Source organism: Typopeltis vanoorti, chromosome 20, assembly GCF_054136105.1.
Source record: "Typopeltis vanoorti isolate ZY-2024b chromosome 20, IOZ_Tvanoo_1.0, whole genome shotgun sequence".
NCBI classification, from domain to species: Eukaryota; Metazoa; Arthropoda; class Arachnida; order Uropygi; family Thelyphonidae; genus Typopeltis; species Typopeltis vanoorti.
The window spans coordinates 98,034,210-98,055,267 of record NC_143568.1 but is presented as its reverse complement, the minus strand read 5'-3'; the positions used below and the strand labels follow the sequence as shown (position 1 = coordinate 98,055,267).

Sequence of the window (21,058 nt, the reverse complement as noted above, 5' to 3'; positions counted from 1 at the left end):
ATGTGCAAAAGTGATGAAAATCTCATTTCACACAGGTAGGGTGGCAAATGGTAAAAGTGCCTACAATGCTGCTTTTGCCAGCTGTGGATAAGGTTCTAACTGTGTACACCAGAATTGTTCTAAGTCCAGTTTTTCAAATTCCATTTGAATACGTGCATTGGCTCGTATTTCAATAAGATCGTCTTTTATTAAATAGCTGTCGTCCATCGAATCTGGGTCAAAATTTAGAAACTTCTTTCGCAACCCTGGAAATGCTTTCTCGCACCCCCAGGGGTGCGAGAAAGCATTTCCAGGGTTTTCTCGCACCCCCAGGGGTGCACACACCCCAGGTTAAGAACCACTGGGATAGACGAAGCCCTTTGGTCGGAAAGACCAGGGCTTGATTCCCTGTCAGTGATGTGAGGAACCTTTATCTGGTTTCTTTTGACTAAAGATGTTATTCGGTCTCATACGAAGGTAGGAGTTTTTTTCATCTGGAAACTCGGGTTTTTGTCCCCAAGAACAGGCAAACCGAATCTGTGAACACATGCTTCTACAGACATAGGACACTTCCAGGAATAAGGAGTAACCAACCTATTCTGTAGGACTTCAGTTCTGAATGCCTACACCATAAAAAAAGTGTAGGTCTGCCAATGAGAATAAATTAGGATAAGATAGAATCACATGCATAATGCCACTGTCTTTTGGGTCATTAGAATTTTTAGTAGATACAGAATACTTTTTTCAAATCATTGTGTTGATAATCTTGGCAAATATTCTCTATTCCAGACTTGCAATATTTAATGCATGCTTTTAATTTTGTCATTAAGTGATTTGGACAAAATTCAAAGAATCTTATGCAAATTGAATACAAAAAAAAAGTCTCCTAATCCCATTTCTCTAATTGATCTTGAAGGTTCATGCATCAAACAGTAGCATAAATGTAAAGAGAAGGATTAATAATGCAGATTAGGAATCAGTGAGTTAAAGTAAAGTACCATCTAATTATAACTAAAGGCCTAGCAAGGTTTAGTAGAAGGTTAAAATAAAATCGAGCAATGTTAAGTGATATTACTTCCACAGCATGACCAGCACATATATATATATTCATTTTTCTAAATTAACTGACTTAAACCCGAGATATATATATATATATACAGGGTGTTCGGGATAAATTTGACAGTTTCGTAAGGAAAAAGAAAATCTTCTTTGTATCTATTAAATTTAATGAATTGACAAAAAACATTACAGGCAGCGTTAATTACAATACTATCAACAAGATTTACTCAAAATAACCACCATTAGCATCGATCACAGCTTCAATCCTGCTTCGGAACCTCGAACAAGCTGATGCTACAGTCTCCCTGGGAAGGGCCGCAAAAACTGTTTTAATTTTATCCATTAACTGGGCTTTTGTATTACTGGAAGTGCGATTGGTGTCTTTTTCAACTGCGCCCCATACAAAATAATCCATGGGGTTAAGGTCTGGGGAGTTTGGAGGCCAAACATTTGGACTGGTGAAGTCGTAGAAATTTTCAGACAACCATTTTTGACTTTTCCCAGAGGTGTGGCAAGGGGCCGAATCCTGCTGCCATACATACGGCCTACCATTGGCTACCCTTGTTATCCAGGGCTTGACTACAGTGTTTAGCAACTCCACGTAGCCATCTGAAGTCAACCTGAGGCCCTCTTGGAAAAAATGCGGAGGCATCACATTGCCTTCAGAGGATACACATCCGAAAACCATCACAGTTTGGGGAAATTTAGTCTGCATTACACGAGGAATGTCCTTTGTACTGTATGCAAGCCATCTGTTATTCTGCGTGTTGTGTTTTTGATCCTGGCAAAAGTTTTTCTCATCGGAAAAGAACCAGATTGTTTGTGGTTCCGCAGGATGTTTCACTTTGCTTAGAAGTTTCTTCGCGTTTATCAAACGTTTTTCACGGGCCTTTTCTGTAAGCAGCTGACCTTTGCGGCGCTTGTATGAGTAGTAGCAGAGGTCTTCATTGAGTGCAAGCTTCATAGTAGAGGCTGCAACATTCATTTCACGTGACAAAGCCCGAATTCCAATGCCAGGGATCTTCAACACTTGTTCCTGCAGATTTGCGAGGAATTCTGCTGTACGAACGCAATCAGATCGTCTGCTAGGGATCTTTCTTCTTGCTACATCCTCGTAGTCACCATTGCAAGTCTCTAGTTCATGCCTGATTGTTTTTACTGTATTCAGGGAGCATTGGGCAGCAGTCGAAATATCCTTATTTTGATGGCCGGCACGAATCATCATGATACAAGTTATTCTCTTCCATGATTCAGGTGGGTTCCAGCTATCCATCCTTTCTGACATCTTGTATATGAATGAAGAAGGGTCCAACCTTTTAAATGAAGAGAAGTGTGTGTTAATACATGTAACTTACGGAAAAATATAATTAATTATAAATATGTCAAATTTATCCCGAACACCCTGTATATATATATATATATATATATATATATATATATATATATATATATATATATACACAAATTGTTTTTTTACCTTGAGTATAATATATGTTAAAGATACCAAGCTATTTTAAACCTGACTTGCACTACTTTGTGGGTCACCCAGACCTGCACTACTTGCAGGTGCAAACTTGACTTACTTGTCTGTTTGCTTGCTTGGGAAATGGATTAAAACCAGGTTTAAAATAGCTTGGTATCTTTAACATATATTATACCCAAGGTAAAAAACTTTCTACATCTATCTCTCATCCTGAGATTTTTATTTAATAAGGTCAAAGCACCTTATGGTAACTTGTTTTGGTAAAATACTTATAAGCTCTGTATTACTTAACCTTGGTATTTCTAAGCCTGGCTCCCACTGATGAGACCTCAATAAAGGTCGAAACCGGTCTGGGTAGTGGCCCCCCTTGCCTTTAATGCGTAGCATCATACATCTCCTCAAAGAGATGCGCTTTGCATTAAGGGTAAATATTAAGAATAGTGATCAGAGCTTATTCCACCTTTACCACGAGTTGCCTAAGACTTGCACTACTTTGCGGGTCACCCAGACTTGCACTACTTGCAGGTGCAAATTTGACTTACTTGGAAAATGGATTAAAACCAGGTTTAAAATAGCTTGGTATCTTTAACATATATATATATATTATGGATTTTTCCAGTATGTTTCCAAGAGGTTAATTTCACTTGATTGACCAATGTAAGTTTAAACCATAAGTGCAGGGGGAGCTGATAAACACTAAGAAACACCAACATAGAGGCTTATCCTTCACAGGACAGAATGCAAACTAAAAGTCAAGAATTCCAAGTATCTTGGTGGAGCACTCAGAAATTCCTCATGAGATGGCCACATGGTTAACTTCTCTTTGAGTAGTTAGAGTGACTGTATATATTATTTATGGCTTTGTTGTTGTTAGTTTCAAATCATTAGACAGAAAAATAATATATTGTATTTCTTTTTGTAAGAAAGTGTTCATGGCACAGAGACAAGTCCAATGAACAAAAATCCTTATAATAGTGGCAGACTTCAGACATGGATGATTGTAGGATAGAGGATCAATATGTCGTATGCATCTATTTTCAAAAAAAAAAAGGGGGGGGGGGGAACCCGAGAATTGAAAGTTTCATCTAGTTTGTGAAGAATAAGGTATGAGGTCCAAAAAAGAGATGCTGGTTTTTTCAGTTGCAAGTGTAACCTGTATCTTAGTGTGAATGTTTTTTCCGAATTCTCAGAGGTGTTAATGAACATTATCAAACTGGAGAAATGTCATCCGTGAATCTGTACCACCAATTTAAGGAATGAGGACTACTTGTCACTTCCTTTTCAGTTTATTCATATAGGCTCTTCTGATAACTGAAATAACTATAATTAATTTCAGAATAAGAGTTTATTGATATGAATGGGAAATCTCGTTTTAATTAAATTCAGAGTTTCTTCCCAAGTTATGCCAGTGAAGTTTAGTTTTCAAAATCCAAGGTATTTTTGTTGTATGATTTATTAATAAAACAGTAATCTGGACTAGATGTTATATTAACTCCATTATAATAAATTTAATTTAATCCTTTACCCAAGTGTAGGCAAACAAAGTTTGCACCTTGTTGAGAGGCTTATACGCTGGTTAAACATGATAACTAATATTTAAGGAATTGACAGTGTATACTAGAAATATAAATTAAATAAACTTAAATATATACTTTCCGATATTTCGGCAAACGTTGCCATCTTCTTGGGAACTTACTACAAAGACACGTGCACGCAAGTACTAATAACAGCAAATGAGACTGAAGCTAGGAAGCTAACGTTTTCCTAAAGTCCTGATGGTGCCCCCTGGCGGGCTATATTGGTAGTTCTTGGCCTTTGGGCTGAAGTTCTTCTGATAAAAGTTTCAGACCACTAAAGACCAACCACTTCCCCTAGACCTACTTGGTGTATACCAAGTCCCTTGCAGCTGTAAATTGTCCTACTTTGGCCAAACAGGCAGGACAGCAAATATCAGAATCTCAGAACACAAGGATTACATCTGATTTCACCAGTACAGCCACTCTGGGCTTGCAGACCACGCTCTGGATACTCACCACAGAATAAGATGGAAGAAAGCCACAGTAATACACCGTAGCAAGTTCAAGTATGAAAGACTATTCATGGAATCAGCTTTGGCCCTTAGGAACATGCCAAACCTCAACAAATTTGGATGCATGAGACTGCCCCAAATTTGGGAAACTTTTATCAGAAGAACTTCAGCCCAAAGGCCAAGAACTACCAATATAGCCCGCCAGGGGGCACCATCAGGACTTTAGGAAAACATTAGCTTCCTAGCTTCAGTCTCATTTGCTGTTATTAGTACTTGTGTGCACGTGTCTTTGTAGTAAGTTCCCAAGAAGATGGCAACGTGACGTTTGCCGAAATATCGGAAAGTATATATTAAAATTTATTTAATTTATATTTCTAGTATACGCTGTCAATTCCTTAAATATTAGTTATCAAAGTTTGCACCTGAAGTAGTTCAGGACTGAGGCAACTCATAGTAAAGGTGGACCAAGCTCTCATCACTCCTTGTCTCAGTATCTCCCATAATGCAAAGCAAAGCACATCTCCTTGCGGATATGTATAAAGTTATGCATTAAGGGAAGGGCCACTAGGTTACACTTGCAACTGAAAAAAACAGCATCTCTCATTTGGACCTCATACCTTATTCTTCACAAACTAGATGAAAACTTCAATTCTCAGGGTTCTCCTTCTCTTTTTTTTTTTTTTTTTTTTTTTTTTTTGAAGATGGATGCATACAACATATTCATGCTCTATCCTACAATCATCCATGTCTGAAGTCTGCCACTTCCTGAACTACTTCAGGTGCAAACTTTGTTTGCCTACACTTGGGTAAAGGATTAAACTAAATTTATTATAGTCTACCCAAGTGGAAAATGAACTTCTAACTCCATTATATTTCATCCTATGTTACAAGAACATCAGGGAGATAGGAGAAATTCAGTTAACAACATTCAAAACATCATGTAGCATGTGCTTATTTGCTTATGTAGCAGTCAGTTGAGTAAACAGGAGAATACACTAAGAGTTCAAAGGGAAACAATGATTATCTTTTGTAATTCAAATACAAGGTTATATCACTAATTCATTTTTACAAAAAAGTTAATTGCAATTACAAGGAACAGCCAATTTAGTGTTCACATATAAGATATTCCATCTAAATGGAATATAACACTTCCTTGCTAGCTTCATGTAGTATTAGTTTTGTATTCTGAAATCTAGTTGTTTATGTGAATTCCACATACAAAAGGTTGGAAATTGTATGTTGGTCAAATTGGTAGATTAAAGATTAGATATACCTAACTTGTTCTAGAGATCATCACTTTTTCAACTCCAGTGGGATTTGAATCTACAGCCTATTGGTTGGAGAGCAGTGAACAGTTCACTCAGCAACCAATGTCAGTGTGTTATTTTGAGTTATTAGAATTAAAAACTATGAGAAATATCCATGGAGTAGACTTGGAAGGAGACAACGTGGCAGCCATTATACGTAACTTCTCACTTGCCATTTACATGGAGTGTGCATGCTCGCCGAGGAAATTGATGGGTGATTGGCAGCTGACAAAGGGTGGTATTGGAGCAATGAGGAAAACAAGTGCAGAGAGAGCTAATGGAAGTTTAAGAACGCAGACCCGAGAAATTTTGTTCTTGGGAAGTTTTACGTAATAGTTGGGAGAATTACGAGGTATTATCAAAAAGTTTCGAGACTAGCTCTGTTTATGAGAAATTATTTTATTTATCTATGTTTACACACTATCAATACAGCGCTCCCAGAATTCTTGCCACTTCTGGAATGTGTCCTGGAAGTCTTCTTTTTGAAGTATGTCAAGCTCCTTCTGCGATTCGCGCTGGATCTCTGCAATGGTGTCAAAACGGTGACCTTTGAGCTGGATCTTCATCTTCAGGAAGAAGGCGAAGTCTGCAGGAGCCAAATCTGGTGAGTAGGGTGGGTGCGGAAGTAAGATCACGTTGTTTCTGGTGAGAAACTCGCATGTGAGGAGAGCTCGGTGATGGTGCATTGTCGTTGTGGAGCATCCAGTTTTTTGCGTGCCACAGATCAGGTCACTTTCACCGAATGTCCTCCCTCAGATGCCTTAAAACCTGCAGTAGAACTCGCTATTGATGGTCTGGCCCCTGAGGACAAATTCTCGATGCACAATGCTGCGAATGTCGAAAAAGACGATGAGCATGCACTTGGTTGAGCTGCGGACCTACCTCGCCTTTTTCGGTCATGGAGATGATGGGCTCTTCCACTGTGAAGACTGTTGTTTCGTCTCAGGGTTGTACCCATATACCCAAGTTTTGTCACCAGTAATGATCCTCGACATGAAGGATGGGTCATCCACGGCATGCTGATGGAGTTCTTGGCAGACTTTGACGCGGTGTTCCTTCTGCTTCTGGATCAGCAGCCCGGGGACAAACCTGGCAGCAACACGGTGCATGTTTAAATCACACGTGTGGATTGCCTGGACTGTTCCGTATGACGCACTGACAATGGCAGCAATGTTGTGGCATGTTCTCCGACAATCCTCATGCACAAGTTGCCAAATGGTTTAGACATTTTTGGGGGTTGAGCTTGTTGAAGATCTTCCTGATCTCTCATCGTCTTCCAGTGATTTTCTTCCATTCTTGAAGCATGCGTGCCACTCAAAACACCTTGAACGACTCATTGCAGCATCACCATAAACTTGCCAAATTATGTCAAATGTCTCTCTGTGGCAGATTTGCCCAGTTTTTCATGCATAATTTCACATTTGCTCTTTGTTCCAACTTGCTGTCCATGATGAAATCTCAGATGTGGTAACGCAGGTGGTCCAGAATAGAATCAGTTGCACAGCTCCTGATGTTCATAGGACGATGTCTTTTGGCACACTGACTTATGAAGGTAGGTGCTCCCTGTGACTGTGCGTGCAGCCTTGTGCTACCATCTGTTGACGTGTTACAAACCTAGCCTCGAAACTTTTTGATACCACCTCATATGATAGAAGGTTCCGAAAAGGAATTGTAGAACTGTGAGCCTTTAAACTGGAGGAGTTGAGACTGTCAAGTATTTAGTAAATAAAAGAAGATAATGCAGTCGACCTTCTAATTGAATGTTCGAGGAAACGCTGAATGGAAAGTTTCATCTTCTATCTTAAAGAACACTGGATTACTATGGAAAAGTAATTGTGAAATTTGAAACTGTAAAATGGCTTGACACAAAGAGCTCTACTTAGATCTGTTGTTTATGAAGTAGTAGAAGAAACTTTTTTCCAGTACAAAAATGAGTAAATTGTGCGTCAAATTGGAGATAAGAGTATTTATACTTCAGTGAGACATGAGGAATAATGTATGCTATATAAGGATGATAAGAAAGGATCCCATGGAAAACAAGAAGAAAATTTTTATATTTTCGGAAAGAGCCTAACAAGGAAACTGACTCTGAACGTTTTTGCTGTGAAAACAAGATGTTTAGTCTGGTAAACATGATTAAGTATATATCAAACAATCCAATAATAGGATGAGTCAAAGAACGAATGATTTTTGTATTTTTGGATAAGAAAATCTCTATAGTGTAGATTTATTTTAGAAGGCCTTGGATCCAGTTAATTTTGTAGTTATTTATGTAATTTTATTTAAAGTGTATATGTTATTTTAGTTTCATTAAATGTGTGTGTGTATATGTATATATAATTGGTCTTGAGTCAGTGATTTTCCAGAATTTAAAAGAAATAGTTAAAGGTCATTATGGTCAGCCAATTTGAATTGAATCCTTATGTAAATACTAGAGATGAAATAAAATAAACAATATCTAAACACCTAGACATCATGCTGATGTGTAACTCTCCTAGTACTTGGTTCAGCAGTGTTTACTATTATTATTATTACAGGTATCTCCATGGAGTCAGTAGACTCATTGCGAGAGACCCAAACTAGCAAAACAATATCTATCATATCTCTTCTTGAATTCATTTACAGATGAAGAACTCGCAACTGAGTCTGGCAATGAATTTCACTCATTCACCACCCTCCAGGCGAAAAACCTTGTTCTCACACTCTTATTAACCACACTTTTCTTTAATTTCCAGGGATGACCTCTTGTTCCTCTATCACTATCACACAGCTGAAACGTTGCCCCTGCATCAATCTTATAGAAACCTTTTAGTAATTTAAATGTCTCTATCATATCCCCTCTTCTCTGCCTAGCAATCCACAGGCTCTCAATCTATTAATGTAGGGAGCATTTTTTACATCACTCACCAACCCAGTCACCTTTCCTCTGAACCCTCTCCACAACCTCCTCATCTCCAAGGAATTCAGGCGACCAGTTTATTACTATAAACCCATTTTTGCCAATAGATAGACCCAACAAAATTCTGCTTATCATTCCACTTAGATTGGTTATTAAGACTTAGTCTGTATCATTTGTTCCTCTTCTACAATTTACAACCTGAACATTTCTCAGTCAAATTTGTGATGCAGTTAAATGGTAATAACCTTGACAAATCTGGTATATTTTAAATTCTTAGCCCTACTCCACAGGTTATCACAGAAGGACTCTAAAATTTCTTGATGCTGTTCAGAAGAGAGCAGTTTGGTTCATAGATGATCTTTTTCTCACAGTCTCACTTAATCATGTATCTCACAGGTGCATCATTTCAGCTCTTTTCTACAAGTACTTCCATGGTTGCTGCTCCACTGAACTGGCAACTATCATTTCTCTGCTTTCTATTGGTTTGTTAAAACAAGAACAGCAGCAGCTGCCCAACATCTATTTTTAGTACAACTGCAAGTAAATGGCAACCAGCAGGCTGCGAGTTTGAATCCCACACTGGGCACAAATGTTTTTGATTATCTTTAGGTGGGAAATGAACTTCATTGCCCCACTTATTGGATGCCTGAAGTGGCTTGAAAAAGTTACATGTTGGGTTTTCAGACTGTGTAAAAACATGAATGAATAAAGTAGAAAAAAATTGATAAAAATAGTGGGGAAAAAATCCTTAACCTACCCATGGTACAAATCTATTATAGGTTTATAGAAGCCTTTTGTGAGTGGGAGCCACATAAAAAGTTTGGGAGATACTGATCCTTCATAAACATATTTAATTATGATGATTCAGGAGGAATTTTTTGAGTCATTAGAATAAGCAGCTGACAAAGAAAATGGAAAAAGTGGTCCTTGTTGGAGAACTGAACACTAGTAATTACTACCCCATGTTTCAACATAAAGATCTTCACGTGGAGAGAAGATATAAGAAAAGCCTCATTGACTGTCATTGTTGATAGTGATATTATCATACTAGTTCAGATGCAAGAGTGTACAGAGGATTTGAAATGAGACGTTACCATTTCTTAGTATTAAGTAGGATAAAAATGGATATCGCATTATTATTATTTGACACCTTCAGGGAGTCCAAAGACTCATTGAGAGAAGACACCTGCTCTACAACTCTGTCTCCACCACTCAATCCACCGACTGACCGCAACTACACCAACACCATCTACTGTCGACCACCACTAGTATTTCCAAAGAAATATCACAAACATCTATGCCCAATGCAGGATTCGAACCCACAGCCTTTTGGCTGGAGAGCGGATACGCTGACCACTCAGCCAGCCTGACTGGCAAAAAAACAAAAACTGTTTTACCATAATGGAGGTATTTAAATACCTCCATTATGGTAAAACGGTTTTTGTTAAAACCGCTATCATGTATATAAACAAAATGTTTTACTTTATAATAATATCAGTAGAATGCTTTGCATTTATAGTATCAATATTTTATTATGTGAAGAGCATTGCACCAAAACTTTATTTCAAATAAAATTCATCTATTCATTCTACATTAGATTACTAATATGCAACTTTCTTTTTGCTTGTGATATATAGCTTATGAAAGCAGGTCGTAGGATCTTAGGACCAAGGTTATTTAAATTTCTTATGCGACATACATTTTATGGCCATTTTGTAGCAGGAGAGGATTCTGAAAAAATCAGACCGTCTGTAGAAAGACTACAATCATTTGGTGTGAAGAGTATTCTTGACTATAGTGCAGAAGAAGATCTTAGTGAGGAGCAAGCCAAAGATGCAGAAATGAGGTGTTTGAGATTTTTATTTATTTATTTTACTGGCAAATATTTAAACTGTAAGTTAAATTTTTTAAAGACTGGAATTTCTCAAAAACTGGAAATTTTAAAGAATTCAGTGTTCCTTTTAAAAAAAACATCTGTTGAGTATTAACACCACCATCATGCAGTTTTTTGAAAAGACCAAGCAACTTTTGCTTATGTTGACACATTGTAAAAACAGAGATCAGAGAGCCCACAGAAAGTTGGAGAAAGCAAGACCAATAACCTTGGTAGCATGATCATGCCACCTTCTTGCCACTGATAAATTGTGGCAAGTGGTATCCTCAAACTGAAAATGTCCTTGATACTTGGGCGAAAATCTTATAATAATCAGTTTCATCTTGCAAGTAATGTTTTTAATCTTTTCATAAAATGTCCGCTTATTTCTGTTTATTATGAAATGTAAATTTCTTATCAAAAATAAGTCTGAGAAACTTGGTTTTTGTTAGGGGATAAAAGTTTGTTCAGTGCTGGGCCTGATCATAAGTGTACAGACATTTTTTATTATTATTATCTCTGCTGAAAACGTTCACCCATTACTGAGCATATCTGAAGTTAGATGATCAGTTGCTTGTTACAGTTACCTTTCGATGATCCTCATGTTACAGGAATGATAGAAAATTGTTAAGTCATCAACATAAAGAGCATTGGTCACTTCCTGTGGAATGAAGTTATTTTGTTATCGAGTTAACTTTAACGGCAGTAAGTGTTTACACATAAGCATTTACTGCTGTTAATGAACCTTGGAACACCCTTCTCTTTTGATGATAATGATTATAGTCCACATCCTAGTGTGGTTCCTATATGGACTGGAAAAGCTGGCTAGAGAGAATTTTTAATAAAAAGATCTTTTTTAGTATACTGCATCCAGACTGGATCCCTAAGCTGTTTTCCAAATCAAAACCAGCATCAAAATGCACCTGATAGATGTTTCTAAACAGAAGAAAGTCTGATTACTGATTGATGCTTGTGAAATCCATTGATTAATATAAGACCATTGTTCTTTCTGGATAAAACAGGAAATGGGCATTGGCCATTTTCTACAAGATCTAAGGAACAACCAGTCAAAGCATGTTGATGGAAATTGTTTTCCAATTTTGAATCTTGTCCTGGCTTGGGAAGACACTGACAGTTGCCTTTTGCTGTGAGACTAGAAATTGCTTTGGTAGGAGTTTTCTAGGTGAGAATAGTAGATCTGTGGGACATGTTTTATTGACTCATAATGGATATCATGGATAATCATAATGGATAATCTTTTCCTGGCTTTGGGAAGACACTGGCAGTTGCCTTTTGCTGTGAGACTAGAAATTGCTTTGGTAGGAGTTTTCTAAGTGAGAATAGTAGATGATCTGTGGGAAATGTTTTATTGACTCATAACGGATATCATGAAGTCCTAAGGCACTGCTGTTAGAGAAAGTAAGAGTGCTCATTTCAGTTCCTCTGTAATGAATGGCTGAGTGCACAGCTCTAGCTCATTTGAAGAAAATTATTGAATAAAAATGATCTCTGAATTGAATTGATTGAATAAAAAAAAAAATCTTTACACAGATATTCTTACAATGCTATCACCAAGGGTGTATACAGCTGTTTTGGATTAAATTCCAAATTGAACAACAAGAACAGAAACAATAAACTGCAAGTGAAATTCCAAATTAACAAGCTCTACATGATGAACTTGTTAATTTGGAAGTCAATACTGTAGATGACCTTGATATTAGGGTAAAAATTTTATCATTCTCTTGGCATATGCCAAGGAGAATGTGGTTGCTGTGATGATATACTGGAAATCACAAAGAAGTGATTTCCAGTATATTGCTTCCACATGTTCTTCATCTTGTATAAAAAAAACAAGGATGAGGGATGCAGATTATGAGCTGGTAGACGCATGCTAATCCTTATTTGTTTTCTTTTTTTCTCCACATCCTTGATGTACTCTGACATATCTGTCTCTTCTGACTGACCCGTCTACTCCACATAGCAAATTCCACATGAACAGTGATTGTATGTACTCTTGGATTTTTGAGTGGTGAGTGGGGATTTTGGAGGTCAAAGGAGACTTGAGGTCTTGTTTAATGGGATGAAAGTAGCTTTCATTCCTTGTTGATGTAATACCCTTTGACCTATTAGCTAGTCTGAACATCATCAATCTATTCACTAATGTACCTTGAATAGAACCCATAGGGCTACTACAAGAACTGTTTCTACTGGTCACTGCAAGGTTATTTTAACACTGCATCAACTACATGTTCTTTCATTTCTGGGAAATGAAAGAACACGTAGTTGATGTAAATGATGAGCCATTACTAGGCCTTTCTGAGCAGAAAGGCCTAGCAATGGCTCATCATTTTCTCCACTTTTAGCTAACTGTTTGTGGAATTGTTTGAAAAACAAGTCCTGTGGTATTTTGAATTTGAACACCTAAACTTTGGCTATGATATATGGAAGATGTGTTCATCATGTAGTTTGGCTCTGCAAAACAACTACAACATTCATCTCTGCATTAAGTTTACTATAAAATTAGAAAACTCCTTCTTTTACATACACTCCTGAGGATCTCTAAATAAAATACTTGGCTAGATAAAAAATATATAACTCCATACAAAGTCCTATCACCATCTTCAGCAACTGCAAAAAAAAAAAAAAAAAGAAAGAAAAAACACTATAATAAACCCTTTGAGATAAGACATTTCCAGCAATATGAAGAAGAGAAGCCATGAACTTGAATACTTCTGTCTTATCCTTCCAAAAAGGTTATAATGGAGGGAGGGGGATATTTGAGTACATTCTGCAGAAACCTTCTGGATAAACAAATGGACACAAAAATAATATATGTCCCTCCCTTACATATGGTTTGTCACAGACAAGATAGCAAGCATATTGAACCAGAAAGAAAAGTTGCTTTCTTCTCATTAAACAAGATCTCAGGTCTCTTTCAGTCTCCAAAACCTTTCCATTCACCTCTCAAAAAACCGGATTATGTGGAATGTAGGAGAAAAATAGGTGGGCCAATCGAGAGAGAGAGAGAGAGAGGGATGCATATCAGAGCATATGAAATATGTGGTGGGGGGAAAAACAAATCAGGAGTAGCAGCACATACAACAGGAAGAGAACATGGAATATCAGCAGTGTACAAAAATGGCCTACTTGACTATAATTTCTTTGTCAGAGCATTGAAAGAGTCATTGGAAATGTTTAAAAAAACATCAGTGTAACAAGAAACAAAGTACTATCCTATGTCATGTTTGGTCCTCTTTCATTAAAAACCTGATCCATGTCAATCTTGGACAATCTAATCACAGTGTTAGGCATCATAAAGACACAATGAATTGTGCACACTCACCATTTAGTCTTTATTTCAAATGTTCTGTGTTACTAATTCAGTAAATTTGCTTGATGTTTAACTTAACATGTTCCCCCATCTGCAGAAGTGAAATTCATCCTAAAGATGTTGGTTGAAGAGTGGATGCATTATTCAGTCTTCCAACAAGGCCAGTGATCATCTACCAGGATAGGATAGCAACTCCTCAATGGGTTCACTCATCCAAAGTTCTGCCTTTATGAATAACACTAAAATGCCTTGATGGTGTCCTCCTTGAGTTTTAGATATGTCTCCTGTAGAAAAACCTTCATCAATATTTTGGCAGAATCCAACAGTTCCATTACAAGAATTTATCTGTTCTTTTGGCTTTATAGACTTATCTGATTTTTTAGAGGTTGAGGACTTACCTTTGCTTGGTTTTTGTTTGTCATTTGATTGTGGAAAGCATGGACGGTTCAGAAATGCTTATAACAATTCTATATGTAAAATGAAAAAGAAATGTTAGCAATTTATTTGATACTCTCATTTATTGAACCTCAGTTAATTTCACTTCACTATGATACTTTAAGAATGGGCAGATATCAATAAATATACTATCACCTTCATATGAAAATCTATTCTAACTTTAGATTCATTGTGCACTATACTACATTTGCGATGTTTAATAGTTCATTATTGCAAATAGTTTGCAGCAATCAGTAATGAAACAATTTTTTTCACTACCATATTTTTTTTTTCTTGTTAGCTATTTTGACAATTTGCACACAAATGGCTAACATACTACTGCCATTGGTTAGTCAGAATGTTGAATAAACCTGAAATCCTGCTCAAGAATAAACATTAGTAATTTTCATGCTCCTTTGGATTTCATTAAGTCTTACACAAATGGTAGAAATCAAAAGAAATAGAAACCACCTAAAGACTTTTATTGTAAAAAATTGCGATGTAAATAACTTATGTGAAAAACGTTTTAATGATATAAAATTTTCACCTTAGTATCAAGTACATCTTGAGTACAATGAGTAATGGAACACAGTTAAAATACAAATAACAGAAAAATTTTAAAAAGTCCCATTATAGCTTAAGTAAAACAACCAGTCAGTAAAATTCCCAAATTAATTGTGTGTGCATGCATATATAATAAGAAATTAGGAACTAATACCAACTTCTACAAACTATTTTGGTAGGAAGAATTGATGGCAAAGGAACTAGAGGAAGAAAAAGAATATCATGGTTTGACAACATCAAGACGTGGACAGGAAGGAGCAGTGCACAACTGCTCAGATTAGCACAAGAGCGCAGTTTGTTTGCCAAGATGGTCGCTGACCTTCGATAGAAGATAGCACAATAATAAGAAGAAGGAACTAATAGAGGGTTTGATACAGTAATATTTTTCAAAGAGCAGATAATTGAAGGCCATCACATCTGTTTCTATTCAAACAGTGCAAAAAGGTCTTACCTCTCTATATATAAATCTACACTTGTGTAAGAGTGAGGTTGTCTTTCAAAGAACTCTGCTTAGTAGAGATGGTGTGTTTAGATATGCTAGATTGCTCTGGTTTATTGTACTGGATGTAATTTGTTCTTCATAGCAGACAGTAGTAGACCTATGTGATTGTCTGAAGCAAGACAAGTCACACAAGCAAGACATCTAGTATACACCTAGTGAGTTAAGTGAGGGAAGCTTGTCTTTAGGTGAAGAGAGAAAGGTTGAAATCTTTCTGATATGACAAAAGGAAACGACAGTATTGAGAGGCCTTAAAACTTTAGCATTCCTTATGTGTATTCAAGAATATGTTCAGATATTCCTTTACCACAAGGAAGAGGAATATGAGAAATTTCCTGAGAGTACTGGAGCCTAAAACTGGTAAATGCTTTGGTGATAAGGCTGATTTAATGTAATTCAATTACTAGAGTAATAGGTAGAACATAAAATATGAGCACAATGCAACAAAGTCTTCATAGTTCTGATTTTTGACTTGGATGATAGTGTGGTGCATTGTGCTCATATTTTATTATAAATGCATGCTGATCTAACAATCAGCATGCATTTATCAGTATTTTTTTTGAAATAATGAGAAATGTATACTACCATCATACTGATGGAGAATCAATAAATCTGGAATGGCCACTTGGTTATTTTTCTCTTCCTTCTCTAAAGGGAACTGAATTCTCAAATGAATTGCATTTATTTTTGAGACAGTTTTAAATCTGACAGAGAACCATCTATATAGCAAATCTATCAACATATCTAATGACGCAGGTCTGGTAGAAATCTTCCTAGTGCTCCATAAAGTAGTTGACAGGTATAGGAGAATGAGTATTTCTCATATCTGTACCTTCAATCTGCTAATATAATTTATCTTGAACACGAAAATAGCCAGAATGGATAACAAAGCCAAAGTTCAGGAGGAAATTTTAAGTAAATTAATAGTATCTGTCAAAAGAATGATAGTGAAAAGAGATATTATATCTAAGCTAATCAAAAATATCTGAAGGGCCTGAATGAAGATTACAATTTTGAAGTCCAAAGAGTTCTTAATATGTGAAACAGATTTACAAACTTTAAAAGCTGATGCTTTCTACAAGACAACAGATCTTAAATGAATGTCATGTTTATTGATCTTTGGAAGATCATATAATCTGGGAGGATGAGCATAAAAGATCTTGAGTTTTTTCTTTAATTCTTCACTCCAACTGGAGAGTCTGCTTTTAGTCTGTTCTGATTCTCTTCAAAGCAGAATTATCTCCTTCAAACTTATTATAGTAAAACCAATTTTTCACAATAAAATGTGCTTTAAACAATGCCAGAAACAAACAAAAAATATTCTGATGTGAAAACATGTTATTTACCTCTTTCCTCCTCTGTTTCTAGCTAGTTCATTTAATGTTCACTTGACCTGCTTTATCATTAAAATAACTTAATTATGAAAATAAAAATTTAAGAAATGAAAATAAATCGACTCATTTACACAGCTGCATTACTTTTCAGAGCATGTCTTTCATCAGCTTCAGAAAATGGAAAACAAGGTGAGTATTTAATGGTTTTTGTTTAATGCAGAAGCTATGACATACAAACTTCACTTTTTTTGGATAAAACTAATTTCAAATTTTATATTATATTATAGTACCTTAAACTTCAGAATTTGTCTCAAGTCAACAAGATTGCGGTTGCCAATTGTTAAAAAAAAAAAAAAAAAAAAAAAAAAAAAAAAAATTATATATATATATAAATTGTTAGTATGCAAATTTCATTTGATTTCCTTTTGGCTAATAAGGGATTTAATGCTTTGTTAAATACAGGGTGATCAAAGTATCCCTGTTTAAGGCCTTGTGAAGTGCCACCCAGTGATCCAAACACTAAAACTTTTCTGGACTATGTTGTGTGTCATGCGATAGCAAATATCTGAGAGAAAAGTTCCAAAATTCACCGGGGGGGGGGTGCTATATGGTGCACCGAATGTACATGTAGTAATTTTTCTGTGTGTGGGTGTAAGAAGGAGAAAAGTGTCCCCAGCATAAATAACACTTCCATTATGCATTCATGGGCTGTACTGTGCAGCCCTTCATGATATGTCACAAATTGCATCCTCTGCACAGTGTGTTTAATGGCAGAACATAGCTGGTCAGGACTAATGTTTCACACATCCTGCTTATGCTATCTTTCAGCACTGGAAAGTTTGTGATAAACCCTGTTTGAGAAATCCCCAGAGGATCAGATTAGGTGAATGAAGTGCAGTGGGAAACACATGACTGATCATTCTGGCTTCCATGAAATGTTCTTGAAGAACCTCCTGTATGGATTGATCAATATGGGGAGGGCCCCATCCTGCATGAAAATGACTCAATCCATGCACAAGCACTGCTGTAGCTGTGGCACAACAAAATTGTTTATGACATTGCAGTGCCTCTCAGCAGTAACTGGGCAGATCACAGGACCCAACTGGTGAATGTCCTCAAAGAAGAATAGTCCAGTGATAAGCAAAGCTGTAAACCTGCACCAGACATTAACTTTGGGTCAATGTGAAGGGAATTTTTTGGACTGCATGTGAGTTTTGCATAGCCCATTCCTGGCAATAGTGGCTAGTCACAGCTCCGTTCAGCTGAAAGTGAGCCATATCTCCCTACAAAGTTATCCACGGCCATGCAGTGTCCAACTTCACTCAAGCAAGGAATCTCACTTGACTTTCAAAGTCCTGTGGATGCAACTCCTGTGTCAGAATTATCTTGAATGGATAGAAATGCAAAATCTTCTGTAGAATTTTTCAGACAGTTGTGTAAGTCACATCCACGACAGTAAATGCATTCAAGTCATGGTATGATCTATATGTATGTGTGTGTGGTGGAGGAGGACCTCCTGCTATGAATCATTGACTCCATGGATGTCTGATAATAATAATAATTGGATAACTCATCACATCAAAGTGCATGACTTTACATTTACTAATATTGAACTGATAGCCATTTTCATATGCCCACAGTTCCAGCCTGTTCAAATCATTCTGCAAGTACTAGATGTCAGCTGCATTCCTGATTACTCTGCCTATCTTTGCATCATCAAATAACTGTATGTTACCTGTTAACTCCTTCCCAATATCATTAATATAAAGATTCAATGACAGTGGACTGAAGACTGATCCTTGTGTTACACCACTGGTTACCTTAAATCTTGCAGACTCACATCCCCTATACACCACTTCTTGATGTGTCAGTCAGCCAGCCTGTTATCCACACCAATATTTTATAATCTGATTCTATTCCTCAATTTACTCAACAAGTTTCCATGTTGTATTCTGTCAAAAGCCTTAGCAAAATCTAAAATTATCATGATGTATCCATCCTCTTGTCTAACCCAAGTCATATCTTAATATTTTACTCTTTCTCTGTCTCATTAGGAATATTTGGTCTCTCTCTGTTTTATATGATCATTAAAATAGGAGAAAAACTCTAGTCAAATATGTTCAAGCTGATTACAAGAATATCTTCTAGTTATTGTCATACATTTAATATTAAAAATTCTGAGTTAAAAAGGAAGATTGGTTAAACTTTAATATTCACTTATTACTGGATGAAATCTTTTTTCTGTTAACATGTTGGACGACTGAGTCTTTCGAATGGTTTCAGATACAGTGGGCATGGACTCCATGAGTGTTCTGGAAGCACTTCACAGATCTCCCTTCAAGAACAGCTTGTTTCACTACATCCCAATGGGATTAAGACCTAATGATTGAGGAGAAGCTGATCATTAAGGTAAATTCACTATTCACATTGTAGTAACCATTCCTGGATTATAGTGCAATCATCCTGTTGAGTGTTGATCATATGTTGTAAGTGATGGTTTGTGTGAATTGGTTTACTTAATTTACAGTGAATTCAAGGTAAGACATCACAGTCATTAGGTGCTTGTTTTTGATAAGCACTCTCAATTGTCAGAAAAGTGTCTAGTGTAAGTCTGGAATGACCATGTAAAAATTTCTCACAATCATGAATTATGTTCACTTTGGTATCAGTTTAGAACAGATCATTCACTCTAATAGATATCAGTCAATGCATTATCTCTGGACTATGAAAGAATCACTAAAAGTTTTTGCCTCTTGGCATTTTGTATATAAATGCTGAGTGTATTTTATATATAAATATAGTTAACTCACTCTCCATGACTGATTCCAACATAAAAGGGTGGATATAGAGAAAATGTGTGTGTGTGGGGGGGGAGTTAACAACTGCTGTTTTTTTTTTTTTTTGTTTTTTGAAATGCATGTTTTTATATATAAATTGTGCTATTCTACCTTTACTTACTTATAATTTTGTCTTTATTCATAATTGAATTGTTTTCTTTTAGGAGAATATAAGCAATATAAGCAGTATTCAGAATTTGCAGATAGAAGGAAATATTATGCAAAAGCTAGAACATATTTCTATCTGAGTGAAGCACAGTGTGAACGAAATATGGAAACTTTTTTGAAATGCATTGATGCTGTGGCTGGTAGGTACACTAATCACTAGTTAGTTTGTTTCTAACTTTTCTTTAATTCTTGCTATCTCATCATTTGACATAAGTTACAATTTACAGTTTGTTCTATGTCCATATTGTACTGTCACAAATTTATATATATTTGGTCCTCCCCCTCATTTTTTTTTTGTTTTGTTTCATGCTTGATAAAATAAGTTCACTCTGCCATCAGAAAACCAAGACATTAAATGAACTTTCACTATTTTCTTGAAATTTTATTATAGAAGCAAAAAAAAAATTGTACATTCACTTTTAGGGATTTTAATTAGGGATTTTAATGAAATAATTTTCATAATAAAGAAGTTTGTTGATTATAGTATGCATATATGATTGTGTTATAATAAATAATTATGTTTAATAGGATTTGTGTAAATGCTATGTACCTGAATAAAACTGCCATTGCTACTGCTCTACAATGCCATAGTAAAATAAAACACTTAGTGAAACACTGAGTCAGTGATAATTCCTCAGTAGTGTTAAAAATTACAATTCTTGAACATTTACTTGCAGAATTTTCCTCTCAATGGTCATTTTGTTGGCTTTGTTCTATTTTGAATTGGACCATTATTGGCTCTGCACTTTAGTAGTCTGAGTGTTACATATATGTATATCTATGTATATTTTTTTAACCTTCCTACCGGCTAGGACGTCTATAGACGTCCAAATAAATCTGGATAAGATTCAGCTCACCTGTTTAAAGAACCTGGATAAGAAGTGCAATTTGACTGTCATGTCCATTAGAAGGTGTGATAAACCCTCACGCTGAAGAGAAAGGTTAATCGGATTATCTCCCGTCCGTAGCTGCCTCTCAGTTGCCTATAACAAGAAACGGACTTTCTTGTTCCATGCTGGTGAACTGGATTTTAGTTATATATGATAGACTAAAAATAGAGAAATTATTTATATTTTTGTTTTCTCTTTTTATTGTACAATACAATTTTAATTTCTGGACAAAATAAAGGTCTTGCATAATTTCTTCACTTAACCAATTTAATTTTTTATTTTTTTGCGCTAATTTTTTTCTAATCGCTACTAGACAAAAGATTTTTCTTTGTTCTCGAAGAAATTAATTCACGATAATTATTTGGAATATT

General features: G+C 36.0%; 1 protein-coding gene across 1 annotated transcript in view; it reads left to right on the top strand.

Annotated features, from left to right (window-relative positions):
- The window catches only part of LOC150095699 (proline dehydrogenase 1, mitochondrial-like), a 128,453-nt gene that overhangs the window by 13,830 nt on the left and 93,565 nt on the right, over positions 1-21,058 (top strand). Inside the window, exons 2-4 of the mRNA XM_090409944.1 lie at positions 10,394-10,602; positions 16,944-16,981; positions 19,794-19,937. Of these exons, the coding sequence (XP_090266070.1) occupies positions 10,394-10,602; positions 16,944-16,981; positions 19,794-19,937 (391 nt within the window). The remainder of the gene's footprint in view (positions 1-10,393; positions 10,603-16,943; positions 16,982-19,793; positions 19,938-21,058) is intronic.